Genomic DNA, 16,891 nt, shown 5'->3' on the forward strand with positions numbered 1-16,891 from the left:
CGTTTTCACAGCACATATTTTGATGACGTCAAAAGGTGTGGCCTCCGCATGAGGTCAGAGGTCAAAGTTCGCTATATTTTCTATTATGACAGGCGTTGAGAAACACGATGAAAAGGATAAGTATGTTTACTAAATGACAAATTTGATGGTATCTAACATAGATACAAACAATCATTATCTGTATAGCTTTAGGTAGCTAAGGTAGATGTATAGCTAAAAGGAAGAACGATAAACTCAACGATTGGTCGTTTCTGTAAAATGTCGTCTGCTCTGAAGTTTAACTGAGTGCAGAAACGGACTCGAATCTTGTAACATTTTCTTATCAAAGCAAATTATGACACGAACAAAACGAAAACGCAATAATAATGATTTATGTATTTATTTATTACTTATCGTGGTAGAAAAATTAATATGTAACAGAAAGGGGAACATTTGTATTTAAAACATTCTTACTCAACTCGACCACGCTCTGACTGTTGATGGAAATGAACATCTAATCTAATGAATATTGTCATGAAATATTAATTGGCCGATTTTTATAGAACAAATTATATGAAATGTTTACGTTCCATTTAAGTTCCCGTGGCATAATATTGTTTTTAATGCAACTAATTAATTTTATGAAGACGAGGACTGACAATATATATTAGACCTCATACGTTTTTTTCTTAATCCATACGCAATATATTAAAAGAAACCATTTAAATTTCAGAAAACAGCTAACTTATATTCTTAAACTTTGATGCATGACAGTTAAATCAAGCTTATGTCGTCTGTGTTGAATAGCTGCTGCCGTTTGATAACGAGTTGTAGTAATTAACTACCAGAGGAACGGATTTCATTTTTATATGATAGATATCTATTTGATCTTCCATCGGTTACTGAATCAATTTATCCAAATGATGAAATAATGGTATTCTATTTGATGGATGAGGTAACAATCAAAATAAATTGTGAAGATTGGCATCACATTGTGCTAAACATTGCTAGAGACGGATTTATATAAGTTGTAAAACATGTTTCCGAAACCAGCTAGAGCATTGTTTTTGTTGTATTTAATTCATTCCTCGCAGAAATGAAATCAAGTTAATATTAAAGATTGCAAAAAAATATGATCCAGTCATGAACAAAACGAAGGACAACGTTGAGGTTTATAGCCGCAAGAGTATTTTCAACTATGTCTAAATCATACTTGACTCGCGACACGACATCGTGTGATAGAGGAAAAATACACTGAATTAGAAGAATTACACATCAACATGTTTGACTTTGAATTAGCCACGTGACGCATTTATCTTTTATATATATTGTATGTTGTGTAATGTTCATCTTTGTATAATTAATTTGCATTGAGGGAATAAAAATCTTGTATTCGTTCTCTCTGAATCATACCATACTGGGAGTGTATAAACATTTTAACATAGGAAGTCTAGAATGCTGCTTTTCGATTGTCTGGTTCTGAGGACATTGCAAACATGTTGTGCTAGGCCTGGCGTTACGTAATATTTTTAAAGGTTTTCACGAGTTTCTAGCTCATGAATTCAATGCGTATTAAAAATATCTCACATTATTTCAGAGAACTAAACTGATAATTTGAGGGAAATTCCATAAATCTTATTAAATGTGTAGAAAAAATATCGCTTTATAACACCATAAGAAATGTTTGCAAGTATTGCCGCAAACATGCATGGTCTATTGTAATAATACAATCACGACTTTTCATTTTATTTGATGACGTCATGATATAGATTATATTATACGTGACGAGTTTATAGGCAAAAATGATTAAAATATAGCACTGTGTGTATCACTGATTAAAAAAACAAATAACAACAACGTTATTTACAGGACATTTGTAATTAGTTTAATAAGCTATAATTGTTTAGGACTAACAGGATGCGTGTACACAGCTTATACTTCTAGAACTCTCCATGGTTTCCTGTTGCAAGCTATGGTGTCCATCATTTTAATAGTTCTCTGAATTGTAAATACTGTTGTTGACATCAGAGCGACAGCTCTGTGTGTAGAATTGCTATCTTTATTTAGATTTTTTTTTTTATACATTCCGAATAATTTTGACTTACATTTTTATGCCGAGACAGATATGCTCTTTTTATGATTATTTATTCACATGAATATACCGTGGTCTAAATTAGGCAGTCTGTTTGAAAGTGATATAAATAATGACGTTTCATTACCAGGATATAAGTGTCACAACTTTAACAGACGTATATCAGAGGTGTTTACAAATTTAGTTTTCTTTAACTGGAAAGACGGTACATGAATAATTTATTTTCTTTTTTTAATGCACATCACAAACATTCCAACTGTTTCTAGCTCAAAGTAAAAAAAAAAAAGGTAATATTAATAATTAAAAAAAAAAAAACAAGAAACGAAAACAAAACAAAGAAAAAACAGGAAATGAAAACCAAACAAACAAATACGAAAACAAAGCAGAAAACAGCAACGAAAAAAAATAAGATTTACGCATGAAAAATATTTAAAAAAAACAAAACAAGAGGAAAACATAATCGAGAAATAAATTCACATGGAGAGGCTAGCATATGTTAAGATTCTTCTGCTCTATCGGCATTACTTTTTAGATTCGTATTTGCTCTTTACTCTTAATCATTTAATCAATTGAAATATCTTTATCAATTCTGGTTTTAGTTGCATTTGACGCTTAGCCTTCCGGAACAACTCGTCTCATTCTTGTGAATTCACGGTCTCCATGAAAATCTTTATTTTGTTCATATTTTTCCCTCCTTTTTTTTTTTTTTTTTTTTAGATTTTGAGTTAAAATTATGATTTCGTTTGCATGTCGTTATTCTCATTTTCCGCCATATTCGGCACCGAAGATCGATGACGCTACACTGCACTTCAGCGCTACGCTCTATAAGCTAAATTGAAGCGAATTGCAATGCAATCTACCGAGGACCGGCGATGTGTTTCTGCCTGTTCAGTATCTAAACTACTCTAGCTCATACCAACGGAACTGGCAAGGTTGACGTTTGCTAAATATAAGGCATTAACTTAATATTTTAAATCTTTTAATAACTAACCATCCGTCTTATCGAGATCTGACAGCCCCAACTAACCTAATACATTCTCGGCACATCGGCTGTCAAGCAATCGTTATAAAAATGTGAAAATAAGGGAAATAACTGTGATAAATCAGCATGACTTAATTTAACACGGTGTGCTTTAAAGTATATGTAACACCCTAACTCATCATCGCCTCAAGATTATATATTTACTGCTTTGTAATAATTATGGATTATATTACGTATGGATAATGTATAATAACACTATTGTGACGTCATAAATACTTGTATGATGTCACAATTAATATGATATTATGACGTCGCACGATTGTCTCTGCAGAGAGAGAGAGAGAGAGAGAGAGAGAGAGAGAGAGAGAGTAAGAGAGAGAGAGAGAGAGAGAGAGTACCGTCACTATTTGCCGTCTTATACAGAAGATAAACAGAACCTCGTAGTTGTGGCTATGTCATAAACGCTCGTACACAATCCCCTCTATCTACCCGGTAGTAGATGTGCCCGTGAACAATTGACTGATGCGGTAGCTTGTTTGTTTTACTGTGTGATAAGTTATACCTGGTCCAAGGTTAAGATCGGTCAAAAGTAGATATATATGATATACATGATACACAAGGTTCTTCACAGCATGTTGTTAATAAAACATCAATAGTTTAGAATCGAAATACCTTGATAATACATTTTTCATATCTTCGCCAATACCTATGTCATAGGTATTAGCGAATAGATGAAAAATATATGTGTAATCTTGTCAACGAGCTTAATCTGTTGACGTCTATGGGACTCAGGGAGCCATGCTGACCACGTTGTGCAAGGCATCTATCTACTTATAGGCGAGCCACATATAATGGTCTGGTTTGTTTAAACATTCGTAATATGATTTAAGTGTATATTGATAGCCAAGGCTATGGTGCCTGCGCCGACGAACGATATATTACATATGTAGCTAAAAACCTGGATAATTTTCCCAGAAAGGACATAATGATACATATACATCGAGATACATCCTTCTTATCACTAAACATGCATATCCGGCTTGCACGAAGGGGAACACGTGAATTGACGTCATCGACGCCTCTAATGACCAATCAAAATGTGCCACCCGTGATTAGTGGCCAGGGATTGGCTATTTAATTGGACTAATCACATTCAGCCGTGTTAACGCAGATTTCTAGTCGTTTAATTATCAGTGGAGTTTTGTTTTGGACGATTCATGGTAAAAATATATATATAGCTGTTATAATGTATATATACTTACCGAAATTAATTAATTAATAACCCCCAAAAGCTAGCAAGATAATTTATCGACCTTAATGTACAACATGTATATCAAATACAGAAGCTCATGTTGATATTATACAATATTATTTTTCATATTTTTAATGTTTAGTTTACTGATTTTCATTACGTCACATAGAAAGCTGTTCCAAAATATCTCAACATGGAATAAAATTAGCAATGTATCATACAATGTACAAAACAAAACAATAAACGAAATCCGCCCAGTAAAAAAAACAAAAAAAACAACAACAAAAAAACAAAAACAAAACAAAATGTGTAAACAAAATATGAAAAGCTTTTATCAAAATCCATGATAATATGAATAATGAAGGAGAACGACAATATAAGACCGAGTCTTTACTAGAATGAACGTCCTTTTCCTGTCAATCCTCACATGTTACATTTCTTATCAGTAGATAGACATTGAGTAAAAATTCCACATACTTATGACTTAAACCTAACATTTAGGCGTCGGACAACCCCGATGGAAATTAAAAAAAACCGTAAGGTGATATTTCTGTAGTACTTTACAAGGATATTAGTAAGACTACAATTTAATAAACAAAACGTTCTATTTTCTCATTCTTGAAATCAAGACTGATGTTCGAGTTTCCCCCAAACTGACAAAGTAAATGAACTACTACTAACCAGTATACATTCGTGATGTCGAGGACTTTTCTGTTTTGAAGGCAGGATTTAATGTCGTACAGTACAGGGATTCTGACAAAAATTGAAGTTCTCTATTTTGCATTTTTTACTGACGACACGTCAAGGAATTTTTCTATCTATCGGTCATTTGCTGGCGCGATATTTCTATTGATTACTTTCAAAGACATCACAAATTCACGAATTTACCTAGCCCGAGTTTCCTCTGGCCCTGACACCATGTCTGGTATAGGGCCCCTACCCCTACACCAGACACAGTGTCAGGGCCAGAGGAAACTGCCCTACACCAGACACAGTGTCAGGGCCAGAGGAAACTCGGGCTACACCAGACATGGTGTCAGGGCCAGAGGAAACTCGGACTAGATAGAATTTACCCTGATTGTATATCATTAACCTCAATCATTTTTATTTTCATTTTAGCACATTGATATCGGGACAGCGGAACAAGACAAACAAGATGACCAAGGTTAAAAGAGGAGCCAGGAAGCTGTATACATTTTCTACGCCATACAGTCAGTCCACGATAAGCCAGTCTGCCACAAATTCAAATCCACTCCAGCAAACACGGACGCAGGGAAATGACAAAGGGCATTTCTTTGACTTGTGTGATGTATTAGATGAAGTTGTATCTTCAGACAGGCAAGAAAATAAGTCACAATCAAATAAGCAAACTAGATTAACAAAGAAAGCCAGGAAAGAAGGACCGACAGAGATGAAAGTCGATAAATATAAACTGACAACATCCGCAATTGTAGTGGACGGATTGGGAATAGCTGTTCACCAGAAGTCAGTTTCAGCATCTTCGCCGAAAAAAGCAGCCAGGGCTGTTGAGAAGAAAATGGTAAGTGAGGTGTTGAAGTGACATTCTAACAGCAACCACCGTTAGATAATACGGCATTTATTCCGTCAAAAATATGTACTGTTCAAGTCTTGCCAAAGAAATACTTCGTTTCTTGTGAAACTCTGTGTACTTTGATAATGTTGAATGGTAACATAGGTCACTTTTATGTTTTGTGGTCATTTAAGGTGACCAAACGTGGTAAAATATTCAGGATTATTCACAGTTACAATTTCAGATTGCTGGTTACGCAGGCTAGCATTGGGATTCTCAAATGCCTCGAAAATCCAAGATTATTATTATTACCGTTCAAATTTGATCTAGTTTATTATCAACGTATTCCGCTGTCCTATTCGCCATCTTTCTTACGAAATGCTGTATAACTTCAAACAATAACATTGCGTCTATCGCACTTTGTATGTAAAAAAAAACCCCACATATTCTGATGCTGACTTTCCTTTAGTTTTGGCGTCTCCTCAACCTCAATTTCTGCTTCTGTCGTTCTGTTATGACGCTAGCCCGAGTTTCTTCTGGCCCTGACACCATGTTTGGTACTAGACATGGTGTCAGGGCCTAGAGGAAACTCGGGCTATTATGACGCTTGTTCGGTTCATGTTGTTGCCATTCTGTTTTTTCCCTTTGGCGTCTCCTCAAGCCTCGTATTGTCTTTATTTTTGTTTGACGTCTCTCCAAGTCCAATTGTTTTGTCGTTCTTTGCGTGGAGTCTTTTCAAGTCCTGTTGTTGTCTTTCCTTTCGTTTTGGAGTCTTCTCTGTCTCGGTTCCTGGTAATATCTTTTCTTTTCTTTTTTTATCCACAATACCTATTGTTATTGCTTTCATGCCGGCTTAGAACTAGCATTTTACAATGTATTTTTACGTCGTTGAATTATTTCCATGTTAATTTCATATTAGCAAAGTGATTTACTTGACTTGAAATCTTTTATTCAAAAGAATTAAAACAAATGGAATAAAAACAACATAGAATAAAAAAAAAATAGCGAAACCATGATTCTGAATAAAAATCGATAAAACGAGGACGAAATATGAACAAAACTATACATTTGTATGGCGACTCATGGTAAAGAGCAAGGATAACATGACCAGATGTTCCGAGAGAGTAAGCGTCTTCATCCACGACACCAATCATACAATTGTAGGTCAAATCCGGTTAATACACATCTCAAACGAGAAGTAGAGAGATGACAACGGGACCTCTAGGCACATCAATTAACACCGAACGTATCTGACTTCATATCGCGCAAGGAAACAGAATATTTCTAAATGAGATCTGAGTTGATTATGGTGTCGATCATAAATCGTTCTCATGGTCTTCATTAACTCGCATCTTTGGAAACCTTGTGTTGCTATTTTTTCGTCAGTCAGTAGCTGGCATCTTTCACGGAAATCGTGATAATGGGAACAAATCATTGAATATTTTATCAACTGGGACATATAACAACGTTGGTAGGGGGAGCAGGTATGTTACTATCTAGAAATGGAAAACCGCGCTTGCCATACAAATCAGTTAAAAGCTGCTCCTGATGATTACGTTGAAAGTAGAGATCGAGGTAAGCGGCTGAAGTTCGTAGTTCGTAATGTCATTTCAAATTCTACAGTGTATCTCCGATCGCTATGATCGATGATTTTGTTATTTAGATATTATACATCGTCAATATATCTAAGTGAAATTGAATGATTTTGCAAAGTCTCTTTTTCCTGTTCTGATAAGCTCTTCAATATAATCAGCTTCAAATGAAAACAAAAATAAAATGTTGGACCATTTTGTCACCAAACTCAACAAAGTTGGTGGGGTGTCGACAATATATTCAATAACTCTCAGAATTTCATCTTCGGAGACCTTCTAGGTACTCTGCTTGCAGGACCCAAAATTATTCAGAACTATTTGGTGAATCAACTGTTGCGTATTTCTACGTCAATTTCATGTAGATTTGAAACTATAAAAATAATGATGCCGAAACCCGGGATCGAACCAGGGACCTTTAGATCTTCAGTCTAACGCTCTCCCAACTGAGCTATTTCGGCAGTTATTGCAACATAAATCTGCTCAACAAACGTATATATAGAGCCTAGTGATAGTTGATCGATAATATGGCATAAGTTCCGTACTTTTCTTCAGCCATTTGTTACTGCTATAGAACGTAAGGAAAGAACATATTCTCAGGACTTTCTCATACTTGAAACTATCTTAAACAAAATACTCTGATCATCAATATTGATTAGCAATACTTAAATATTATTTATGAATGAAAACTTCTTCAATATGTAAATTTAAACATGCTTCCGTACATATTTTATATTATTTCACATACACAATATTATACAAGTTTATTATTCTATGCTTAACCTCTATAACATAATTCCAACTATGAACAAAGATAAAGTACAATGAGAATAAGACCGAGAGTTGTGGCAGAGTAAGCGTCTTCTGCCCCTGTCATACAAATCTAGGTCACGGCGACACAGGTCATACAAATCTAGGTCACGACGACACACGTCATACAAATCTAGGTCACTGCGACACCTGCCATACAAATCTAGGTCACAGTGACACCTGCCATACAAATCTAGGTCACGGCGACACCTGCCATACAAATCTAGGCCATGGCGACACCTGCCATACAAATATAGGCCACGGCGACACCTGCCATACAAATCTAGGTCACGGCGACACCCGCCACGCAAATCTAGGTCAAGTCCGAGTAAAGTCACATTCTCCAAATGAGAAGAAGGGTGGTGACAACATAAAATGTCCCTGCTACAGTTTTCACAACGGATATTGTATTACGATACAGTGGTCGATATAACAACTCTACTTATCGGATTTTTATTGTTCTTCTTGATTCATTGGCTTAGCTAAGTTCAATGATAAGAGTTGATTTTTTTTCGGTTGAATCCTGTAACCATTATCCATTACAATAAATAATGATCTCCAGACAAAAAGAGATACCAAAATTATTATTAGAAATTCGAAAAAAATAATATATCCGCAACGTAAATTTATAATTGAAACTTGCACATATTGCAGTTAATATTGACGCAACTTAATTAGCTTAGCTTGATGAAGGTCTGGATCGTTAATATTGGTTAATGTCTGTTATTATAGAAGAATATTCTATAGAAAAGTTTTGGTCTCAAAGGAGATGACACTATTAAAGATGCATTGTCCAGTTTCATAGGAGATAACACGTTTGAAGGATGTGTTGTCTTGTCTCGTTGGAGATAACACTATTGCAGGATTGTTGTCCTGTCTCAAATAAGATAGCCCTTTTGAAGGATATATTATCTGGTCTCCTAGGAGATAATCCTATAGGAGATAGCCCTATTGAAGCATTGTTGATTGGTGTTATAGGAGACAGACCCATTGAAGGATGTATCACGTGGTCTCATACGTGATGACTTAATTGATGAATCTACCGTCTGGTTTCTTAGACGAGAGTTCTTTTGAAGCATTTCTTACACTTCCTGTATCATTTAATAACTCATGTCCACACTGCCATTCACTGAGAGTTAAACCTAACGGCATATGTTCTCCTGCTGTAAATTCACATGCTACGTTCGTTCAAATTGATAATCAATCAAAGATTTGAAGCATTTGTTTCCTATTACATGTATTGTGAATATTTATATAAGATGTTTCCCATTGATTACGTTGTCAAGTAAAGGCAGGTTTGCCATGTTATCAGAGATATTGCATCTCATTGCATCAATCAGCTTGAAGCATAATTTCAATATCCTGATGGATGTTTTAAGGAATACAAAATTCTTCGAATGTCAAATGATTTTTTTAATTTGATCCAAGCTGCCAATTACTGTTTTCCCGGTCTCTACTTATGTTTAGTAGCAATCATGACTTCTGTCAACGTTGCTTTTATCTGTGTTTGTTTACATACAAAATATCTACAGAGGGTTCTTTTTTATTGAATAAGATTAGTAATCATTCTTGTACTCATCTTCACTATCTGTGCACGAGCTTTTGACAATTCATAAATATGTGATTTAAACATATAAAACAGATTGAAACAGCGGCTTATTGCAGCAGCCTTACTTTCGTTCTACTAAACATCTTCTCTACACTGACTATATACCTTATATCGTGAGTTCTCGATTTGATATGCTTGCTCTTTTTGATGAAGTTAGTGGTAGAGGAATGATACTGTACAATTGTTATATTTCACGGGGCTATTTTTTTTTTTACGTTTTTGTCGCAGTTGGACCTTTTTCGCGAGCATTGAATTTCGCGCAACGGGGCATTGTAAACATTCTGCAGTAAACATTTCAATCTGGACATTTGGTGGATATGAATATTCGTCTGGTATTCTTTGTGCTATATTTAATGCATAAATTTACCAACCATCCAACCCCAACCCCTAACCCCCAACCCCCAACCCCCACCCCCACTCCCACCTCCCGCGCGAATATTACCATCGACACTGTTTACAGTATATAAACAACTAATTTCATCCGAGGAAGATAGTAACTATTATGATAACCAGTTCTGATTCTTTGTATTAGAGCTTACATATCCGATTGTTCAATTTCATTTCAGTTACATGTTGATTTAAATTAGGAATATTGTCATATTTGATAAAATGGATTTATTTTAATTTCTTGATGCTGTTGTAAGGGTTGTCAACATGATGGATAGGAATTGCTGTTAAGTATTTCTGCTACAGGAGCTTTTAGTGGCCTGGACATTTTCAAAATCAAATTAGTAAAGATGTCATAATACGTTAATAATGCTACATCACGAACCAAACAGTAATTTTGATCAGCAGAAAACAAGAATATGCTGTCGTATATTGCAAAGACTACCAAAAATATAAAAGTTTGCGCTTTTCCTACCTTCTTAAGGTTTGAGCGTATATTTTGCTTAAAATTCAATGTGAATAAATGTAAAGAATTAAAAACTAATGCAATTCTATCGTACCCTACCTATGAGTGCTGATTGATAAGTCGTGAACCTTGTATTGAAGGAGGTACTCAAGGATGTTCTTTTTAAGTTCTCAGACTACATAGGGCCATGTACCCAAGGACTGGTCTCATTTGGTTAGTTTATATCGACGAGGTAGCACTATCAAGTAAACAAGACAAGCGGCTTTTGCAAAATGGACAAAATCGGTTAGGGTTAGAGTTAGGGTGAAAGAGTCTGTCATTGGCATGATTGCCATTCACGAGTTTGGCTTTAAATTGATAGAGCATCCGCCTTATTCACCTTATCTCGCTCCATCAGACTTTCATCTATTTCCAGAACTGAAAACAGCTATGTCAGGCACCCTAGCCTTAACTCTAACATGCAGTGGATGACTTTCTGAACAGCCAAGAAGAGGAGTTCTATAAAAGAGGCATTGAGGCTTTAAACACCGCTGACAAAAGTGTATAGATACTGAAGGAGATTATGTTGAAAAATAAAAACAATATGTCCGGCATGTCCGGTATAACTGCTATGTAGTTTTTGGTCAAATACGAATTTCCCTTTAGGACGGTGGTTTTTTGTTTGTTTGTTTGTTTTTTTCGTTAGTTGGTGTTTACGAGAGATGTTTCTATTCCTTGAGTGCCATTCTATGCCATTTTATGCATTTTTGTGACAAGCATTGCACTTTAATGGATATGCGATCAGGATTCTCAATTAATATAACAACAATGTTAAAACCTGCAATGATTTTTATTGACTTTATGCATGTTCATACAAAATGTAGTTTGATATTTCGCTGGCATCGTTAAATTATGTGTCCCTCTATCATGACGTGATCTTGTTTTGAACTCTTACAAGCATATTGCTTAGACTGCTGTGTCTGAACGAGCTGAACTTAAATCTTCCATTAATTATTTAAAGCTTATCCAAATATAACCAGTTTCAACGCGAATATGGGAAAGATTCATGTATAAGATATGAGAATTCGTTTAAACGCCAAATTGATCATAAATCTGTGTGATTCACTACCAAGTAAATGATGGTCCTTGAATGGATTCATTTCGTTGTCTATGAAAACAGTTTGTTTTAATATGTCTCACTATCACACACACATATATGTATTTGACAATTGTACATTAAATATATAGATTATTTCCTTAGATGCGGTTGAAGGTACTCGGAACCATTTTCAAAATGAAACAGGAGTTGGACATCTTAAGAGAACGCAGACTTAAATTGGCAAGTAGGTGTCAGTCACGTGTCTTGTAAGTGTCAGCTACGTGTCTTGTGGGTGCTAACGACGTGTCTTGTAAGCGACAACTACGTGTCTTAAAAGCGTCAACGACGTGTCTTGTGCCAACGATGTGTCTTATAAGTGTCAACAGCGTGTTTGGTTAGTGTCAACAACGTGTCTTGTATCGTGTCCACTATGTGTCTTGTATGTGTCAACTATGTGTCTTTTCAGCGTCAACTAATGTCTTTTATCAACTACATATCTTGAAAGGTGTCATTATCAATACATGTCTTGTGTCAACTCCGTGTCTTTTGTGGGTCAACTACTTGTCTTGTAAGTATCTACTAGTATTAGGCAATTTCAGACTTTTTGACGACTGATATTCGTTTTGAACTAATGCCCAATAAAATAAGAAGAAAATAAATGCAATTCAAATCACAAATTTTCTATAGACCTGGTCAGATCCATGACACTGGATCAGAAACTGTTCAAGGTATTGGTATATATATATACATTGTACTGTAAATCTGAAAAGTGATAAAATATTCATTAACATGAAATAAAAATTGGGGTTAAGGATGAGGTCAAAGTCGGGTGGACGTTAACAACATTATGATATAATCTCGCGGCTTGACATAGACATAGAACATAGTCCCAATGGGACTTGGTTTATATCACCTGTCACGATAATTACCAGGACGCTGTTGTTCATTATTAATCAACTGTTATTTTAAGAATTGTGACCGTGGCAGTAATGCACTTACAATAATCAATTTCTATCATGAACCGGTATTTATTGCATAACTGAGGTCACAGCAAGTGAACTTGTTTTCTTTTGATTTAGAAGATATGACCATATATCGCCTATTCGTTTACTTTACTTTAATTAAATTAACTAAATTACTTCATCGTACATTTTATGTTCAAATTTGCTCTCGTTTGATCAATTTGGAGTTAGAATTACAATTTTACAATTCATTTAAATGGGAACTAGTTCAGAGTATATCTCCTATTACATGTCTGATTACTATAAGAAAGACAGAAAGATAAATCACAACTTCTTCTAGAAATATTTCTTGTGAGAATTACTTTAAGCTGAAACTGACCCACAGAATAGCAGGCTCTTATTTTTCTAAACTCAGAACACATTTAATAACGTGTATTGGATGGTACCAGCATTCGTGTTGTTTTGTATGCATCTTTTTATACTGAAGTGCCCGTCAGTACGAACTCTACAGAAAATTCTTATACCGAATACACGTAAATTCACCCCCTCAAATAATAAGCCTACAATTGGCAATGCAGTTAGGTCACTGTAGCAAACCAGTAACATTGAATGCCGACATAATAACGAAACAGTAGCTTTAAAATCAAATTCAATAAAATGTGAGCAAAATACAAACAACAACATAGCTTTGTATGGAGACGCTTTACAATGAAAATTAGACCAGGCGTTCAGCTAGAGTAAGCGTCCTGTATTTATATAATTTAAGTTCATTGCGGGTCCATACAACACAAAACATTGATCCTGAGGAATTTTCATTTCTGCCTCTTGTGTTAGAAGTAGAGTGACGATTTGTAACGAGAAGAACGTTGGGCGATATCGACACGTGCAAACACGTGTATTCTTGGCACGCAGAACACACGTGTATATAATCCAAAACCACAGTGAGAGAATTTTCTCTAACTCGTATATAATGTATTTTGGAATGTAAACCATGAATTTTTTTTTTATTGCAGAAAAACTACGAACTGAATCTAAGCCACAAGAAGAATGACATTTCTATAAACATCTCGTGCAACACGTGGTTGGCGATCAAGAAACACACATGCGTTAGATGGAGATGAGGTTTTGTTTGAAAATTAGTCGTGACTTGATGCCATAAAAAGTTCCATTTTAAACTGAAACTGGTAGTTTTACAAAATTTCGTTTTGAAGTGCAAGGCTTGTTATTTTTGTTATACATGTATCTAAGTCCCTACATTTTTTATATATAAAACGTTTGTTTGATTTATATTAACATTGTAACATTATGTAACTTGTTATTTTGTTAAAATGTTTCAGTCACCATATTTTGTAGGCAACATGTGTTACATGTACGTAGCTAAAATATATAAAACGTTTGTTAGATGTACATTACCATTGTGACAGTATGTAATTGTTTTTATTGTTTTGATAAATAGCTTTGTTGTACGTTTAATATTACCTGTACTAGTGTATGTATGTCATTTTTGTTCTTAGTTGTCAATCCTCTTTTTGTTAAATTCCAAAAGAAATAAAATGCATTTACAAAATCACATTCGCCAAAAACGCTTACTGGCAAAAGTATTGAAGAAAACAAGATTTTGTCAACGTTTTGAGCTACTTGAAAAACTCCAGTGTAAATTTCAACATCACGACCGTCAACATAACAGGCTACGCTGATAATTGTTGGTATAAGAATTGATTTGAAGTTATAATCGCCGGGATTTGCTTGAAAGCTTCATCTTGTGTTGATAACTTTTCCTAGATCATTGATCACATTAATATATTCCTGGTTTTGACGAAAGAAAACATGACGGATGTCATTTGTGCTTGCAGGGTATGTTAGATAAGAAAACAAGCATTGTCAGAACACGTGGATTTTTCTTTCGGGTTTTTTCTTTGCATTTGATGTCTAGATTATCATTGCTGTCATATCGCGCTGTTCTTCAAATTCTATCATCTTTTCACATGTTTACTCTTAAAAGATAGCTACAGCTGTATAAGACTAGACTTTGGAATATTGCTTGTCCTTATGTGACCTTAGCTGTTGCGATGATTTCAATGCTTGCAAAAACAAAACAAAATTTTAATATTTTCAGATAACAATTTGTCACATCCATAAACTTATCTACGTTGCATAATTTCTGTGAAATTCTTTCCAATCAGTCTTTCCATAGAGCGAAATACGTGCATTCGTTGTACATACACAGTTCATTAAAAGACAATGTCCCTTAAAGAGTATTCAGCGAGACATCACGGTGCCAAATAAATAAGTCAATTTTACGGCAATGTTTAATGATGATATCCCAATGCAAAGGCATAACACTACAGTTTGTGTACAATTAGAAGAAATGCCATCCTCAAGCTACTAAACGTTGTTTCTACTCAACTTTACAGCGTCTGTCAGCAATTTATTAGTGCATTGCGTGCACGTTGATTTCTCGCGGAAGATTGCCTAGTGAAAGAACTGGCTACTTCACTAATCAATTGATTTTTCTTCGGCACGTTCTGGTCTTGCAGAGTTCGCTGAAGAGCGATTTGATCCGTTATACTACTTGCAAAATATGTATATGTAGGATTAGCAGAATTCCTGTGATTTCATCTTTTTTCAATTGATTGGTTTTCACCGCTTTCGGTCATTACCCACGACTTCCGTCAATGACCTCCATGGTGACGTTGTGGACATAAAAGTCAATAGTGCGCCGTGGTGCAAACTGATATCTGGATATCTGAAACATACTAGTGTGTCATTTTTTTTTCTTCGTAGCTTTTCTATCAAATTGGAATGGTAAGAACTTTGAACACGAAAACTCAGAAATATCCAAAAACATGGTTATGAGATGCTATTGAAGGAAACATTGCCATTTGATACATAGAATGTCTTGTAGAGGACATAAGAAGGTTAACGCAATCGATTGTTGCTTTCGTCATAGCCTTTGTTTGAGGAACTGATTTCTGTGCACAGATGATTAAGTGGGTCAAATGTCTTTGACCGCATTACTTTCTCTCTCTCTCGGTCCATGGTAAATTTTGTAACTGTTGCCTCTGTCAGTTCTGACTGGACATTCACATCGTTTCTTTTGTCACCTGGGTGCCATAAGTACATTTTATATTTCAACTCTCGTGTATAATCGATAGCATTTCTCGGCCTATACCACAAATGTTGTTAGAAGATAATGACACATTTCAACATTTCACTCTTTTGTTATAAGGACCGAAATAATCTCTTTTAGCCATTCTTAACCGAAAGGCCAAACGAGAAAACTATGCCATGACGTAGTTTCTGTCGGCTCAAGATGAAATATTCCAATAAAAGATTACTTGTCCAAAGCGGCCAAAAGGGTATTGGCTAAACAACATTTTCAAGTTAACACGTAAGGCAACATGAACTGGGACACAACAACAACGAGCAAAATGATACATTTTTATTAAAACAAGAGATCCCAGAGGGATCTTGGCGCCCACCATTGAATGATCTTTATAGGTTCCATGTCAGATTGATCTTTTCTCTACTTTTCCCTTCTTGTAAGTCTTACTAATCTGTGTAAATTCAGAAACAGCCCTCTATAGCTAGTATTTTTCCAACAAGGGGAACCTATATATAAAATTTAAGATTTAGCGATAATGGCTGTCTGTCGGCCATGTTGTTTTCCGATTGGTCCCAATATGCAAAACTATATATAGCTAGGCACTGAGGGGAACCTACATATGAAATTTGAGAAAGATCCCTTCATTACTTTCTGAGAAATAGCGATAACAAACTTAAATTGTCAAAATCCAAGATGGCTGCCTGTCGGCCATGTTGTTTTCTGATTGGTCTCAAAATGCAATATGCATAACTAGGCACCAACGAAAACCTACATATGAAATTTGAGAAAGATCCCTTCAGTACTTTCTCAGAAATAGCGATAACAAACTTCAATTGTCAAAATCCAAGATGGCTGCCTGTCGGCCATGTTGTTTTCCGATTGGTTTCAAAATGCAATATGCATAACTAAGCACCAAGAGGAACCTACATATGAAATTTGAGAAAGATCCCTTCAGTGCTTTTTGAGAAATAGCGATAACAAACTTCAATTGTCAAAATCCAAGATGGCTGCCTGTCGGCCATGTTGTTTTCCGATTGGTCTCAAAATG

The 16,891-nt window shown here is 35.3% G+C and overlaps 1 protein-coding gene and 1 non-coding gene across 2 annotated transcripts; one reads left to right on the plus strand and one right to left on the minus strand.

Annotated features, from left to right (window-relative positions):
• The first annotated feature begins 30 nt into the window (after positions 1-30).
• On the plus strand, positions 31-16,123 carry LOC117339511. Its single transcript, XM_033901157.1, has 4 exons — positions 31-120; positions 5,425-5,845; positions 11,938-12,019; positions 13,751-16,123. Exons 1-4 carry the CDS (start codon positions 86-88, stop codon positions 13,786-13,788), a joined length of 576 nt encoding a protein of 191 aa, XP_033757048.1. The 5' UTR covers positions 31-85; the 3' UTR covers positions 13,789-16,123.
• Trnaf-gaa lies at positions 7,814-7,886 on the minus strand. Its single transcript has one exon. It is a non-coding gene; the product is annotated as a tRNA-Phe (tRNA).
• Positions 16,124-16,891: the final 768 nt, after the last annotated feature.

This window comes from Pecten maximus, chromosome 12 (genome assembly GCF_902652985.1).
Source record: "Pecten maximus chromosome 12, xPecMax1.1, whole genome shotgun sequence".
NCBI lineage: Eukaryota > Metazoa > Mollusca > Bivalvia > Pectinida > Pectinidae > Pecten > Pecten maximus.

Excerpts from the sequence above, each read along its gene's own strand:
- LOC117339511 (XM_033901157.1), top strand. The coding sequence starts at position 86 with ATGACAGGCGTTGAGAAACACGATGAAAAGGATAA. Across the intron at positions 121-5,424 it reads AAACACGATGAAAAGGATAA|CACATTGATATCGGGACAGC; the intron begins GTATGTTTACTA and ends TTTTCATTTTAG. Across the intron at positions 12,020-13,750 it reads ACGCAGACTTAAATTGGCAA|AAAAACTACGAACTGAATCT; the intron begins GTAGGTGTCAGT and ends TTTTTATTGCAG.